General features: G+C 48.9%; 2 protein-coding genes across 2 annotated transcripts; one reads left to right on the top strand and one right to left on the bottom strand.

Moving 5' to 3' along the window:
* Positions 1 to 5,826: 5,826 nt before the first annotated feature.
* On the top strand, positions 5,827 to 7,877 carry LOC120692314 (dimethylnonatriene synthase-like). The gene is made up of 2 exons (XM_039975583.1): positions 5,827 to 6,922; positions 7,023 to 7,877. Exons 1-2 carry the CDS (start codon positions 5,846 to 5,848, stop codon positions 7,659 to 7,661), a joined length of 1,716 nt encoding a protein of 571 aa, XP_039831517.1. The 5' UTR covers positions 5,827 to 5,845; the 3' UTR covers positions 7,662 to 7,877.
* A 5,313-nt stretch (positions 7,878 to 13,190) lies between these two features.
* On the bottom strand, positions 13,191 to 13,586 carry LOC120689239 (trimethyltridecatetraene synthase-like). The gene has a single exon (XM_039971553.1). It carries the CDS (start codon positions 13,584 to 13,586, stop codon positions 13,191 to 13,193), a length of 396 nt encoding a protein of 131 aa, XP_039827487.1.
* Positions 13,587 to 13,947: the final 361 nt, after the last annotated feature.

Here is a 13,947-nt window from a genome sequence, read left to right as displayed (position 1 = left end):
CGTCCCCATAAAGTACAAGCTTTGGAAGAGAAATAAAGTCTCTGATCGACTTGAAGATATCATGCCAGATTCAGAGAAAGATTTGTTATGGAAAGAGGTGTCGTTGCACTTCAACTTTCCCCCAGGCAAAGCTGACAAAGTAAAGGGATGGGCATTTAAGAAGATGGCAATTCAGTTCAGCTCGTTCAAGAAAAAATTGGTGGCAAACTTTTTTCAACAAGGGCCTCACACCAGATTTTGATAAAGTCTGGAAGAAGCAACGAGAGTGGTGGAATGAATTCGTGAATTACAAGCACAGTGCTGACAGCATGGCAGCCTCGATTCAAGGCAAAATGAATGCTAGCAAAAAGACAAACTTCCATAGACTTGGGCCTGGAGGTTATAAGGTTGCTGTTCCGAAATGGGAAAAGATGGAAAATAATTTAATTGTAAAAGGAATCGTACCGCAGACATTGAGTTGGCCCAAACGAGCAAGGTATTACTTCTATGCTCATGGAGGCACACTAGACCCCGACACTGGAATGTTTGTGACTAGCGACGTACTAAGAGAGGCTGCCCAAAGACTCGACGACGCAATGAGGCGTACGGAAGAAGGAACCTTCCAGCCCAACAGAGAGAATGACGAGCTGACTTACGCTCTTGGGAATGCGGAACACACTGGACGGACCCGAGGCGTGGGCGTAGTTCCATGGAAATATGGCTTTTCCGGAGATCTCGAAACCTACCAAAGCCGATGCAGAAGCAAGGCAGTAGTGACAGAGAAGATTCGTAGCCTAGAAAACCGGATAATGTCACTTGAGGCAACGGTTGGGCAATGCTCGGACCAACCAGCTACCAATGTGGAGATCAGCCCCCCTTCTCAGCGTCGTAGCAGTGTTGCTTCCACAGAGCACCCTAATTTGGGTGCCGACAGGCTGAGGGGCCCCATTAACGACATCACCATTAGGACCCAATGTGAGCTTCTAGTTCTTTATGGGAAAAAGCTCAAAGTTTGTGCTGAGGGTTATGTGGAAGTCCAAGAAGAAGGCGGGACAATACATTGCCAGCCGATTCCTGAAGGATTCGCCAGAGTCTTTGTTGACCGAATTACTGAAGAACGCTGGGAAGACATGGACCTCCCGATCCCTATAGGTCCTGAAGAAACAGAACTACAACATGCCGTACACACATGGATCGAGTGGCCAAAGTGCGACATAAGATTGGTGCAAGCAGCCACAGATTCCGCTCGGTGCTCAAGGCCAAGATCACCAATGCCAGCTGACAGGAATCCTAGTGTTGGCCCACCTTCTCCACCGCCTGCACGGGACCCTAGCATGTATCCGCCATCACCAGCTGCACAGGATCCGCCATCACCAGCCGCACAAAGCGAGACAATTCCGGCATCATCACCAGCCGCACAACAGAATCAGAGTCAGCGACAGAAGGCATACACAGTACCTTCGGTCCAGCCATCTCATAAGCAGCAAAGAAAGAAAAAAGCGAAGGCTCCAGAAGAGGAAGATGCAGAAGAATCGTTTCAAATCTTCTTACTGAAGCGCAAGCTATTGAGGGAGGCTGCGAACAAGAAGCCAGAAATAGATCCGGTTGCAAAGGCACACTTCATTAAACACTTCATTAAAGAGCCCACCAAGGAGAAAGAAAAGGAGTCGGATTATGATCGGTAGATCAGAAAGTGCTACAGCAACCCCAAGAATCGGCGGATTAATGCAAAGACCGTTCCCCAGCTCGGAGAGCAGTCCAAACAATCGATCCCTCCGTTGATAGTGCCACGTGAAGAATGTCCCGATGAATCAAGAGATCCATTGACCATGGCTGGGATGATATTGCAAACTGATCTAACAAGGGCTCAATTGCTTGGAGAGGCCCTACAGAATGCACACGGCAAGAAAAAGTTTGTGCTTGGTGAACCTTTGATATGGCCAGAGTTGCTACCATTCCTACCAATGAGAATGGCCGAGTTACACAAATGGTATGCCGTGCAATCTAAAGCTAATGAATTAGAGATGTTCCCAACTTGGATTAAAGATGAGCATTTCTTGCGGGGGGCAGATGATGTATATATCGAGTTTGCAGCACTTTACGATTTATACCATCAAGATGCCCTTCACAAGTCCCTCATGAGTGTATGGTGCATGTAAGTATTGTCTCTCATTTCATTATTTTAGCCTTGTGTGTTGACTGATCCCCGTTTTTCTTGTGTCCCGTAGGTCAAAAATTCAAATTTGCCGAAAGAAGAACTTCCATAACGTCGGTTTCTTCGACCCCGATATTATACACGAGAAATCGGTAGCGCAAAAGTCTGAAGAAATAGTCATAGTTATATACAGGGGGTTGCGTAAGAATAGTATGTGTCCCTTCATTCTCTTGCCATACAACCATCAGTGAGTCGTTCTTTGTTAGCCTCTTTTTTTCAATCCCTTCGTATTAATAATATTATTTAATAACTATTATAATCAATATTAATTGGTTATGCATATGTATATGCACAGCTTTCATTGGATATTGCTTTGTATTCGGATTGAGGAGCACAAGGTCTTGGTGTACGACTCGTTAAGGCAAGATAAATCAAAGAACCACGATCTCATCGAGGTGATAAATACTGCATGGAGTCGCTACCTCCGCAAACACATAGGCTTGCCCATAAGTGAAATCGAGCCTCTTAGTTGGGTGACTGGTTTTCCGGTATGAATATACTCTCGCTATTAATGTCATTCGCAATAAACATCAGAAAAATTCTATATCGTAACCCACATTTGTCCATAGTGTTGGAGACAAGAACAAGGAAACAACTTATGTGGATACTACGTATGCGAGTGGATCAACTCTTTTGCAAGTGAAAAGGGCAAATGACAGTGGAGGCATTCAATGTACGTGAGCACAATCACATCTGCTCATTATTTTAATTTATTATTTTTTATTGTCATGTTTTTATCGAAAAATGTGACAGCGTTGGTGGATGAAAGAAGAACTCATTGAAATGGCTCGGATCAGGGCAATTCAAGAAGCTATATGCGGATTCCTGCTCGATGAAGTCATAAATCCTAAGGGCGAATTTCATGGCGATCTCCGTACAAGCGTCGCCCAAGAAGATCCGACGACGGGGAAGCTGATAAATTACTATAGTTGATGTGCTTAATAATTTATAATATCTCAAGAACTTTTGAACTCCTAAGTGTTCCATACATGACAAATATATATATATATATATATAAATATTAGTGTAATATGATGTCCTAATATTACTGTGCAATGCAAAGAGTACGACTATGTAGTCACATACGGTAGAAATACGCATAGCCATACGTATAAAAACAAAAAAGAAAAGAAACATAAAGAAGAAAAAACATATAGTGCCAGCTAGTTATACCAGCCGGCACTAACCTTGCTGCGGGGGGGGGGGGGGGGGGCGGGGGCGGGGTCGGGCACGTTAGTGCCGGCTGATAATTCGGACCGGCACTAACATGCACACGTTAGTACCGGTCAGAGTAGCCGGCACTAACGACTGTCACGTTAGTGCCGGCCACAGGGACCGGCACTAAGCCGTCCTGTGACCGGCACTGATGTGCCTTTTTCCAGCAGCAAGAGCACCAGGAGAACAGCAAAAAGCAAAATTAGTCGTGATTATCCTCTTTGTTGGAATTTGGAAATGTCGCAATCGCACTCCACGACACACCTCAGCAATGTCCCTGTCGCGAGGGGAAACGAGGACAGCACTCGATTTATTGTCTCGTTTACCATGTGCATTGCTGTTTAGCTTTCAGATCTATGTTGTCAGTGTTGTCACTCGTAGTAGTGGAGCATCTTTGTTTAGCTTTCAGAGTAGACAAGTCAGAACTAATTTGGAGTGGAAGTAGCTGTCAGGCTGGTCATCAACTCATCATTGGCTACCACAGTGGTCGTGCAGGAACTTGAATTTGCGTCTTTCAGGAAGATGGAGCTTCTCTTTCAAGAAATGGTTGCACTCAATTATTTTTTGTCCAATTTATAGTTTGCCACTATAAAACATATAAGTCACCGGTTGGTTATGTCTCCATTGTTCTTCCAAACCATGCACAAGTATTAAAGAGCCTAAACTCAGGCCAGCTAAAATGATGACAAAATTAAACTGAAAGTTCTGGTTGTTCTGAACACTAAAATAATATTCTAACCGACACATTCTACCTGCATCTCGGCAAATATGTTTTTTGTTTCACTGGACAAAGCAGTCCTTGCATTACCTAGAGAACAAAAAAAAGTTTCTAAATTGTGTATCATAGGAGACTGCCTTGTTATGTCCAAAACCACAAGTATGTCTGGATTAACAGATTAGATTGATTAGGATCATATCACTGTAACAATGTAATGCATCTTGTTAATAAGTGTAGTGTCTTGTCTTACCAGAACGAATCCCTTGACGCCATCCCTTGACCGCTGCAGATGGGCGCGGCGAGGCCCCGCGTAGATCCGGCCAAAGCTCGAGCCGGAGCTCAGCCTGCTGGTCGCGAGGAAGGAGGAGCGAGCTCCCTGGGAAGAGGAGCAAAGGCGGCGAGAGAGGGAGAGAGAATGGGAGGAGCGGCGTCGGTGAGGGAGGGGGAGGGAGTTCCACGGGGTGTTCGCCGGGAGAGAAAGGGGGCGGGGAAAGAAATAAGAGAGAGGAGGTGGCGGTGGGAGAAAGTGGTTTTTGTTGGATAAAAAAATCTGATTTGTGGGTCCTATGGGTGGGTAGTTGGTATAGAGGATATGATATAGAGGATGATGGGTGCAGCGAAACTAAGTGTAGAGTATAGAATTTTGATGATCAGGACAGGATATTCCTTTTAGAGGATGGAAATAGAGTATGACGAGTGCGGATAGCCTAAATATAGGGTAGAGATATTTGAGTTGAAAAGTAAACCTACACTCAATCAAGGATAAAACATCTTCTTTATTAATAAAGTAACACGCACATGTATGTCGCATACGCATAGGCACATGTATACCCTACATTTCAGAATCGAGGGAGTACTAGTCAAGTAGTTATGGGCAAGACACTCAGGCAGGAGCAGGACCAAGGTACCCGCCCTAGGTCCCTCTAAGTGAAGTCCAGAGTACATTTGTTAACAGTAGAGGTAGCAGAAAAAAGAGAAGAAAGATGGATCTGAAAAACATAGGAAGAACATAAGAGAACAGGAAATTGGCTTTCGCAGAATAGATTACTTGAGAAAGGAGTAAGAGTTCAAACAAGTTGTTCGATATCATTCCTCCTCGCACGCACTCAGTATTTAACTAGCGACTCTCTTCCGTTTACATGGGCTTGGCCTGATACGTGCACGCAGGCACATCTAGCGAACCCATTCGCGCCAAGACAGACACTAGGCTTCCTGGTGCGGCGGCCCATAGTAGGAGATGCTTTCTCTGGTTCGTGGGTGCTGACAATATCCCCGTTCTCAACTCCGGCAGGGGCTCATGGCGGTGCGGCGGCGCCCCCCGAATGCGAGGTCGAGTGGGCTGCGGCCTCTTAAGTGGTTCAACCTAGCACCCTAGCCCAGCACTGCATCTTGCCACCAGATGCCGCTGCCAATTTCGGCAGTTCACCATCTACCCCCTGCAGTCCCGCTCAGGCGCTCACGCTGGCGTGTCGATGCCGTTGCGTGACGTCACTCCACGCCCGTCCGTTCAGCAGACCCATCTCGGCGCCCGTCGGTGGCGACAGCAGATCCCGTGCGCCGCAGGCGCCAGCAAGTCTTGGCGTCTCGCTCTGGTCGTGCAAAAATTTTATCGTAAAAGTCCGCCCTATGTCATTTTCTGGGCTGGGCTGGCTTCGCCACTGACGATGGACACCGACACCGACACCTGTGGCCGTAATCGAACCATCACGGCCGGACGCATGCAAATCCAGATACCAGGCCAGCACCGATCCGAGTGTACAATGCCAGCTCCAATCATATCGAGCACCCATCGCTCTTCAATTTTGATGGTACACGCCCGTGTCCTGCATCCCGCCCGACCGATGATGATGGAGCTACCAGCACCGTCGCCGACGACATCCTTCCTCGCCGTCGTGCTCGCCGCCGCTCTCTTCCTCGCGTCCATCCTCCGCCTCCGCGGGCGCGCCGCGCGCAAGTACAATCTCCCGCCGGGCCCCCGGCCGTGGCCGGTGATCGGCAACCTGGACCTGCTCGGCCCGCTCCCGCACCACTCCGCCCGCGACCTCTCCGCGCGGCACGGCCCGCTCATGTCGCTCCGGCTCGGCTCCTTCCCCGCCGTCGTCGCCTCGTCGCCCGACATGGCCAGGTTCTTCCTCAAGACCCGCGACCTGGCGTTCGTGGACCGCCCCCGGACGGCCGCCGGCAAGTACATCTCCTACAACTACTCCGGCCTCTTCTCCTCGCCCTACGGCGCGTACTGGCGTCAGGGGCGGAAGCTCTGGCAGGCCGAGCTCTTCAAAGCGAGGCGGCTCGCGTCGCTCGAGCACGTCCGCGGCGAGGAGGTGAGCTCCATGCTCAGCGACCTGCGCGCCGCTGCTGCGGCGGCGGCGGCCGGCGGCGGGCGCGCGGAGGCGGTGGCGCTCAGGGAGCACCTGTTCATGGTGAACCTCAACGTCATCTCGCGCATGGTGCTGGGCAGGAAGTACATCGTCGATGGGGTTGGCTCGCCGTTCACGCCTGAGGAGTTCAGGTGGATGATCGACGAGATATTCTTTCTCCACGGCGTGCTCAACGTCGGGGACGTGATCCCGTGGCTCGGCTGGCTGGACCCGCAGGGGTACGTCAAGAGGATGAAGAGGTTGGCCAAGATGGTTGATCGGTTCCTGGAGCACGTGCTGGACGAGCACAACGAGCGGCGGCGGCGCGAGGGCGAGGGGTTCCTTGCCAGGGACATGGTGGACGTGCTTCTCGAGCTCGCCGACGACCCCAACCTCGAGGTCCCCATCCACCGGGACTGTGTCAAGGGGTTCATTCTAGTAAGTATAGTCTATTTTCGCTCACCATGGTAACTAGTCCTAGCTGGTTATTAGCAATTGCCAATGGCGGCGTACGTACGTGCTCACGCACGGCACGCAGGACCTCATCGGCGGCGGCACGGATACCTCGGCAGTGACCGTCGAGTGGGCCATGTCGGAGCTCCTGAGGAACCCCGACGTCCTTGCCAAGGCCACCGAGGAGCTGGACCGTGTCATCGGCCGCGGCCGCCTCGTGGTGGAGGAAGACATGCCGAACCTCCCCTACGTGGAGGCCGTCGTGAAGGAGACCATGCGCCTGCACCCTGTGGCACCGCTCCTGACGCCGCGGCTGTCCCGGGAGGACGTGTCCGTGGGCGGCTACGACATCCCGGCAGGCACGCGCATCCTCATCAACATCTGGGCCATCGGCCGCGACCCGGCCGTGTGGGAGGCTCCCATGGAGTTCCGGCCGGAGCGGTTTGTCGGCGGCGGCGGCGGCGTGGACGTGAAAGGGCAGGACTTCGAGCTGCTGCCGTTCGGGTCCGGCCGCCGGATGTGCCCCGGCATCGGCCTCGGGCTCAAGATGGTGCACATGATCCTGGCGAACCTGCTGCACGCCTTCGCGTGGAGGCTCCCCGACGGTGTGGCGGCGGAGGAGCTGAGCATGGAGGAGACGTTCGGGCTGACCGTGCCCCGGAGGGTTCCACTTGAGGCCGTCGCCGAGCCGAAGCTCCCAGCTCACCTCTATGCTGTGCCCTGAGGCATGCAGATTTGGCCTCCACATGCGTATAAGACATGCATTGCATATGCCCTTGTGCTGATAAAACTTCGTCAAGACTCAAGACACCTCTATTGGCTCTATAGTACTACTACTCTATTGTTGTTTTATGTGCTGTAGTGGATTACGTGTAGTTTCACTAAATTTATGCATCCTAAGTATTTTTAAGCCAAGCTATTGATAAGGTTACAGAAAAAATCTGGTTTACATCCTCAAATTATCACAAAAGTTTAATTTTCAACTTTAAACTACCGGATAACAAAGACCATCCAACTATTAAAACCGGACAAAATAAATTTATCACCTTAGGTGGGTTCGAGGGTCGTTTTCCATTTTGTGAGAACTCAAAATATTCTAATTTAAACTAAAAAATTCATAAGTAATTCATTTTAAATTAAAAAATGAAATGGGTATAAAATTTTTTCTAAAAATATAACCTATCTATTGGCATGATATTTTCCAGTTATTCAGATCTATTTTTTATGTTCATAATATTTGGTTGCTTGTAGTTATACCTACTATTTTTGAATAAGTAACGTTCAAATACATCATAGTTACATTTTCGAAAAATTTTGGTACTAATTTCATATTTTGATTTAAAATGAATTAGTTTTATTTTTTAGATATAATTATAATTTTTTATATTTAAAAAAAATACAAAATCACCCCCAAAACCACACTAAGGACTAAATTTGTACAATTTTGTTAGTTGGATGACCTCTATTATCTGGTTTTATAGTTGAAAGTTGAAAATCAAACTTTCACGATAGTTCGAGAGTAAATCAGACTATTTCCTGCAATAAAATCCGAGTTAATCTGTGTCTAGACCTCGAGAGATGGGAGATATTCGGAATCAAGAAACTTGCATCCACAACATAATATAAGGTATACTAGTTGGATCCACCGAGAGCTAAGTCTGAGGCTGCTGACTAGGGCAGAAGGTTTCTAGCCCTCATAAGAGCAAGGCTTATAACGTCGCCTGCTTGCAGGTGAAAACGAGCTCCAGCTCAGCTCGGTGCTGCGTTTTTTATTCAGCAGCTGTGGCTTCATTCATTTCATGAAAACGACGCCAACTAATTGAGAGCGGAGGGATCATCACTAGTGGGCTCAGTGCATTCGTCTGCTGAATGCCGGTGTCTCGTTGCTCGCCCGCTGCCTTCTCTCTCATACTTTCTCTCTCTTTTACATCAACATTTCGCTGTTTCTCAACCCATCATTATACTTGCTCTAGAGAGGTTTGGTTGCTTGCCAAAAGGGCTCACGCCATGCAGCCCGGGCTGATTGGTTGATTGAGTCTATTAGCTATTGGGCCCGGCAGGCGGGGTGCAAAAGTTCATTAGGGGGTGTTTAGTTCCCAAAACAAGTTTTGCGCAGTACTCGTCACATCAAATTTTCGGTCACATGTATGGAGAATTAAATGCTGTTGAAAAAAATAACTAATTACATAGTCTAACTGATTCCTACGAGATGAATTTAATGACGCTAATTAATCCATAATTGGACATTAATTGTCAGTAGCCAAATCTAAACTTTTTCATCAACTAAACACCCCCTTAGTCTGGTTCTGGCGATACAGAAAAATTTTAGTTTCTGCTGAGCCAGGCTCGTGCGGCGCGCGTACCGGTGATACTAGGTGATACCCCGCGCGTTGCTGCAGGATTTCTTAAATAAAATTTTAACGTGAAATTTGAAAGTAGAAAAATTAAGATGATTGCATGGCAACATTCATAAAAAAATTGATGGAAAACATAAATAGATGGCCCTGGTGGTCGTTGATGTGACATTTGATATAATGGGTTTCTATATGATGCAGATAACTTGCATGTTAAGAGAAATAGAGTTAACGACTTTAGTGGGTGTCATCCATATAGGTAAGGATGGATTCGGATGTCTATTCGAATGTCAGATTTTTTGTCATTTTTCTTCGATTATGAACAAATAAGATATAGAATTTACTATATAAATTAATAGCTTTGTATTTAACATTGATCTTGTAAAGATTCAAAAAAACTAAACCTCAAATTTATCATATATATTCTCAAATAATAGATATAAAAATTCGGATACGGATACGAATCTTTTTTCACCTTTTTAATTGTAGGGAGCAAATAATACATAAAAAAATTTATACAAAATTTTATTCTTATGTGTAATAATATGCTTGATATTATAAAAAAAAGATTAGCATAAAATTTTAAGCATATCTATTTTAAAATATCAAATTTGTTCTAAGAATTCGGATGTTTAGATCCATCCCTACATATAGGCTATATAGATGATATGAATTTTACTTGCATATTATTTTTTTTATCAAAATCTGGTAGAAATAGATAAACTAACAGAAGTAGGCAACGTATGCTATGCAAACCACCTTCGTATGCAAACTATAGAAACTCCAATTTGGGTCATCGGATCAACATCCAAGGGGAGGGGCGCATGGGCGTATGAGGGGGGGGGTTTGCAAAAGTGTGATTACCTAATCCAAAGGCGGGTCCAGATTGTAAAATTATCTCATCTCCCATGCTCTTTGGATATTGATCCGATAGTCCCGATTGGAGTTTCCATAGTTTGCATACGAAGGTGATTTACATAACATAACATCAATAGAATATTTGATCACATTATAAAAGAATAGGTGCTCAATGAAATAGAGTATGTATATGAGTCTTTATGTTAATAGATTAAAGATTAAAAGTATTGCAAAAAATAGAGTATGTATATGACTTTACGTTAGTAGATTAAAGATTAAAAGTATTGCACATAGTAGAAATCATATGGACATTTTCTTGTTTATTGAATCTCTTAAAAATCGATAAGCTAAAAGAATAAACACCAATAGAATATTTGATCACATTATAGAAGAATAGGTGATGAAAAAATAGTGTATGTATCTGATTTTACTTTAGTTAATTAAAGATTAAAAGTATTGCATATTGTAGAGATGACATGAATATTTTTTGTAATTAATAAGGTAGTTGAAAGTTAGTGAGACACTTAGTGGAGAATGATGTGGACACCTTGCATGAAGAGAGAAATAGTTAGTGGATGGTATCTACATAGTATATATAGATTTCGACGAGATGTGCATAGACTGAGGAAAAGCTGTTGGCACCGGCTACAGAGGCTACTAATCAAATGCACCAACTAGGCAGGCTCCATAAGTACAACAATTAAACAAAGGCACGTTACATCTGCCCAAACGAGGCAGGCTCCGCCGGTCCTAAAACCAATCACGCCCTAAAACGTTTCATCAACTATGTGATATACTATCCGTGCCGAAAGTCGCAGCCTGCACACCACCCCTCTCCCACGCTCACTGTCAGGTGGGGCCATCACCTTGCAGTGGTACTACCCACGGTCTGTCTTTCACCGGCTAACATCTCTCTCCACATTTTCACACGGTCTGTCTTTCACCCGGCTAACATCTCTCTCCACATTTTCACAATCGGGGTGGGGATAGGTGGTAACAGATCATGGTTCTAATAGTCTCTTCATAATACAACTTAGTCTTTATATATTTTAGCTCAAAATTAGATAAAATTAGAGCCCAGCTCTTTTAGAGAACCCAGCTCTTAAATTATCTCAGTCAAATTTCAAAGCTCTCCACCACCCTTAGGTGGGGAGCATCATACCAATCCGCTCCCTAGGCCACAAAGTTGAAGATACTCGACCTTAATTCTAGTCTCTGAAGCGGTTTATCGGATGAGAACATATTATTTTGCCACGTTGAATTAGACGTTGATGCTTCTGTTGTTTTCATTTCTAGGATTTAAATTGTCTGTTTCAGCTCAATTATATATAATTTGCTTAATAATAAGTCTCAGTTTGCATTAAGGCTGTTCGCACTGGGGTCCTGTAAAGGACCATGGAGGACGCCAATACCGGAAACTGGTCTGCAGCAGCGTCCGCTAAAGCGTACGCAAGGGTCGCGGACAAGCGCGGATCCACGATTCCTGGCGTCCTTCGAGGACGTCCACTCCGCCCGCGTCGGTCCCACCGAGCCTGCGCTCAAGGCGCGCCCCAAACCGCTCCGCGCCTCCGCTTGCTCCGCTCCGCCCCTCCATGATCGCTGCGGCCCGGCCTCCGCGCCTGCGAGCCTCCGCTCGCTCCGCCCTGCCATGGCCGCCCGCGGACCGGTCTCCGCGCCGCCGCAAGGGAGGTAGGGAGAGGGCATGGCGGGATCCGTTGGTCCCTGCCATCGAGATCCGTCCCACCGCCACCGCGCCGCCGTTGGTCCCATGCGGGCGGCAGGTGGCAGGCTGCGCTGGAGAGAGACGGCGAGGTAGGGAGGAGGGCGGGCACCGCCTCCATGGGAGGGCGAGGGAGGAGGAGGGGACCGCACGCGCGCGCCACGATGGGGCCGGCATGGGAGGAGCGCTTGAGGCCGCCAGGGAGGAAGAGGGACCGCTATATCCGGGCGCCGCCTTCGGGCGACTATCTACACGCCGAGCCTCCGCCGATGCCACCACCAGTGCATCGAGAGGAGCTAGAGGCGGGGGGTAACCGCTGCTCGACCGCCACCGCCGTCGCCCACCATGCCGCGAACGCCGGAGGGGGGGCGGGCAAAAGGACGTTTCGGGGAGCCCCGAGACGGCGAGGAGAGAAGTCAGCGAAGGAGGCGCCGGAGCTCTCCATGGCGAGTAGAGGTGCGCAGGGGCTGCTGAAGATGGGCGCGGGCGGGCACCCCACCGCGCAGACGGCAAAGCTCGAGCCGGGACTAAACCCTGCTGGTCGTGAGAAGGAGGAGCGCGCTCCCTGGGAGAGGGCGCAAAGCGGCGACGAGAGGGAGATGAGAATGGGAGGAGCGGCGTAGGTGAGGAGGGAGGAGGGAAGTTCCACGGGGTGTTCGCGGGAGAAGAAGGGGGCGGGGAAAGAAGAAGAGAGAGAGGAGTGGCGGTGGAGAAAGTGGTTATGTTGGATAGAAAAAAATCTGAAATTTGTGGGTCTATGGGTGGATAGTTGGTATAGAGGATATGGTATAGAGGATGATGGGGCATCGAAATGAGTGTATAGTATGAATTTGATATTCAGCGACAGGATATTCTTTTAGAAAGGATGGAAATAGAGTTGACGAGTCGGATAGCCTAAACTATAGGGTAGAGAAATTTGATGGAAAAGTAAACCTACACACAATCAAGGACAAAACATCTTCTTTATTAAGGTAACACGCACATGTATGTCGCATACGCAGATGGAGACAGCAACAAGACAGATTTGCCAATTTTCCTTTTCCACCATACATCACGGCACGGACTCACGGCCCAACAGTGTAGAGGTGCGCCGGGAGCCTAGGCTCAGCGACGGCCTCGAGAGGGACCTTGCGCGGCAACGGCCAGCCCAAACTTCTCCTCCATGCTCAGCTCCTCGGCCGCCACGCCGTCGGGGAGCCTCCACGCGAAGGCGTGCAGCAGGTTCGCCAGGGTCACCTGCACCATCCTGAGCCTGAGGGTGTAGACCCGGCCACATCCGACGGCCCAACCCAAAACGGCCGCAGCTCCAGGTCCTGCCCCTTCACGTCCTCCCGACGAAGCGCTCTGGCCGGAACTCCGCCGCCGTGGGCCCCCATAAGGTGGGGTCGCGGCCGATGGCCCAGGCGTTGACGAACACGAGCGTGCCCGCGGGGACGTCGTAGGTGCCTGTGGACGCGTCCTCGCGGGCCAGCCGCGGCGCCATCAGGGGCGAAACCGGGTGCAGGCGGAAGGTCTCCTTCACGACGGCCTCCCGGTAGGGGAGCTTCGGGACGTCCTGCTCCGTGACGAGACGGCCGTGGCCGACGACGGCGTCCAGCTCGCCGGTGGCCTTGGCCAGGACACCGGGGTTCCTCAGGAGCTCCGACATCGCCCACTCAACGGTCACCGCCGAGGTGTCCGTGCCACCGGCGATGAGGTCCTGTATTCGTGTGTCCATTGTTATTATTATCGTCCGTGCCAATTGGAGAAAGCAACATTGGTACCAGCACGTTAGTGCCGGTCAACAAGGAGCCGACACTAACGTGCATGAACAGGACCCCGCGGGCACGTTAGTGCCGGCTAGAAATATCAGCCGGCACTAACGTGCCACCCCCCAACGGTCCTCCCAGCGGACACAACGTTCAGAAGTCAATTTAGTGCCGGCCAGATATTCTAGCCCGCACTAACTTGGCACGGGACACATTAGTGCCGGCCAATATATCTAGCCGGCACTAAACGGCGCCACTTTGTGCCGGTTAGACCTATTAGCCGGCACTAAGTTGCCCTTTATAAGCACGTCTTCTTCCCCCAGCCCGACC

This window comes from Panicum virgatum, chromosome 9N, assembly GCF_016808335.1.
Source record: "Panicum virgatum strain AP13 chromosome 9N, P.virgatum_v5, whole genome shotgun sequence".
NCBI lineage: Eukaryota > Viridiplantae > Streptophyta > Magnoliopsida > Poales > Poaceae > Panicum > Panicum virgatum.
This window is presented reverse-complemented; position numbering and strand designations above follow the sequence as displayed.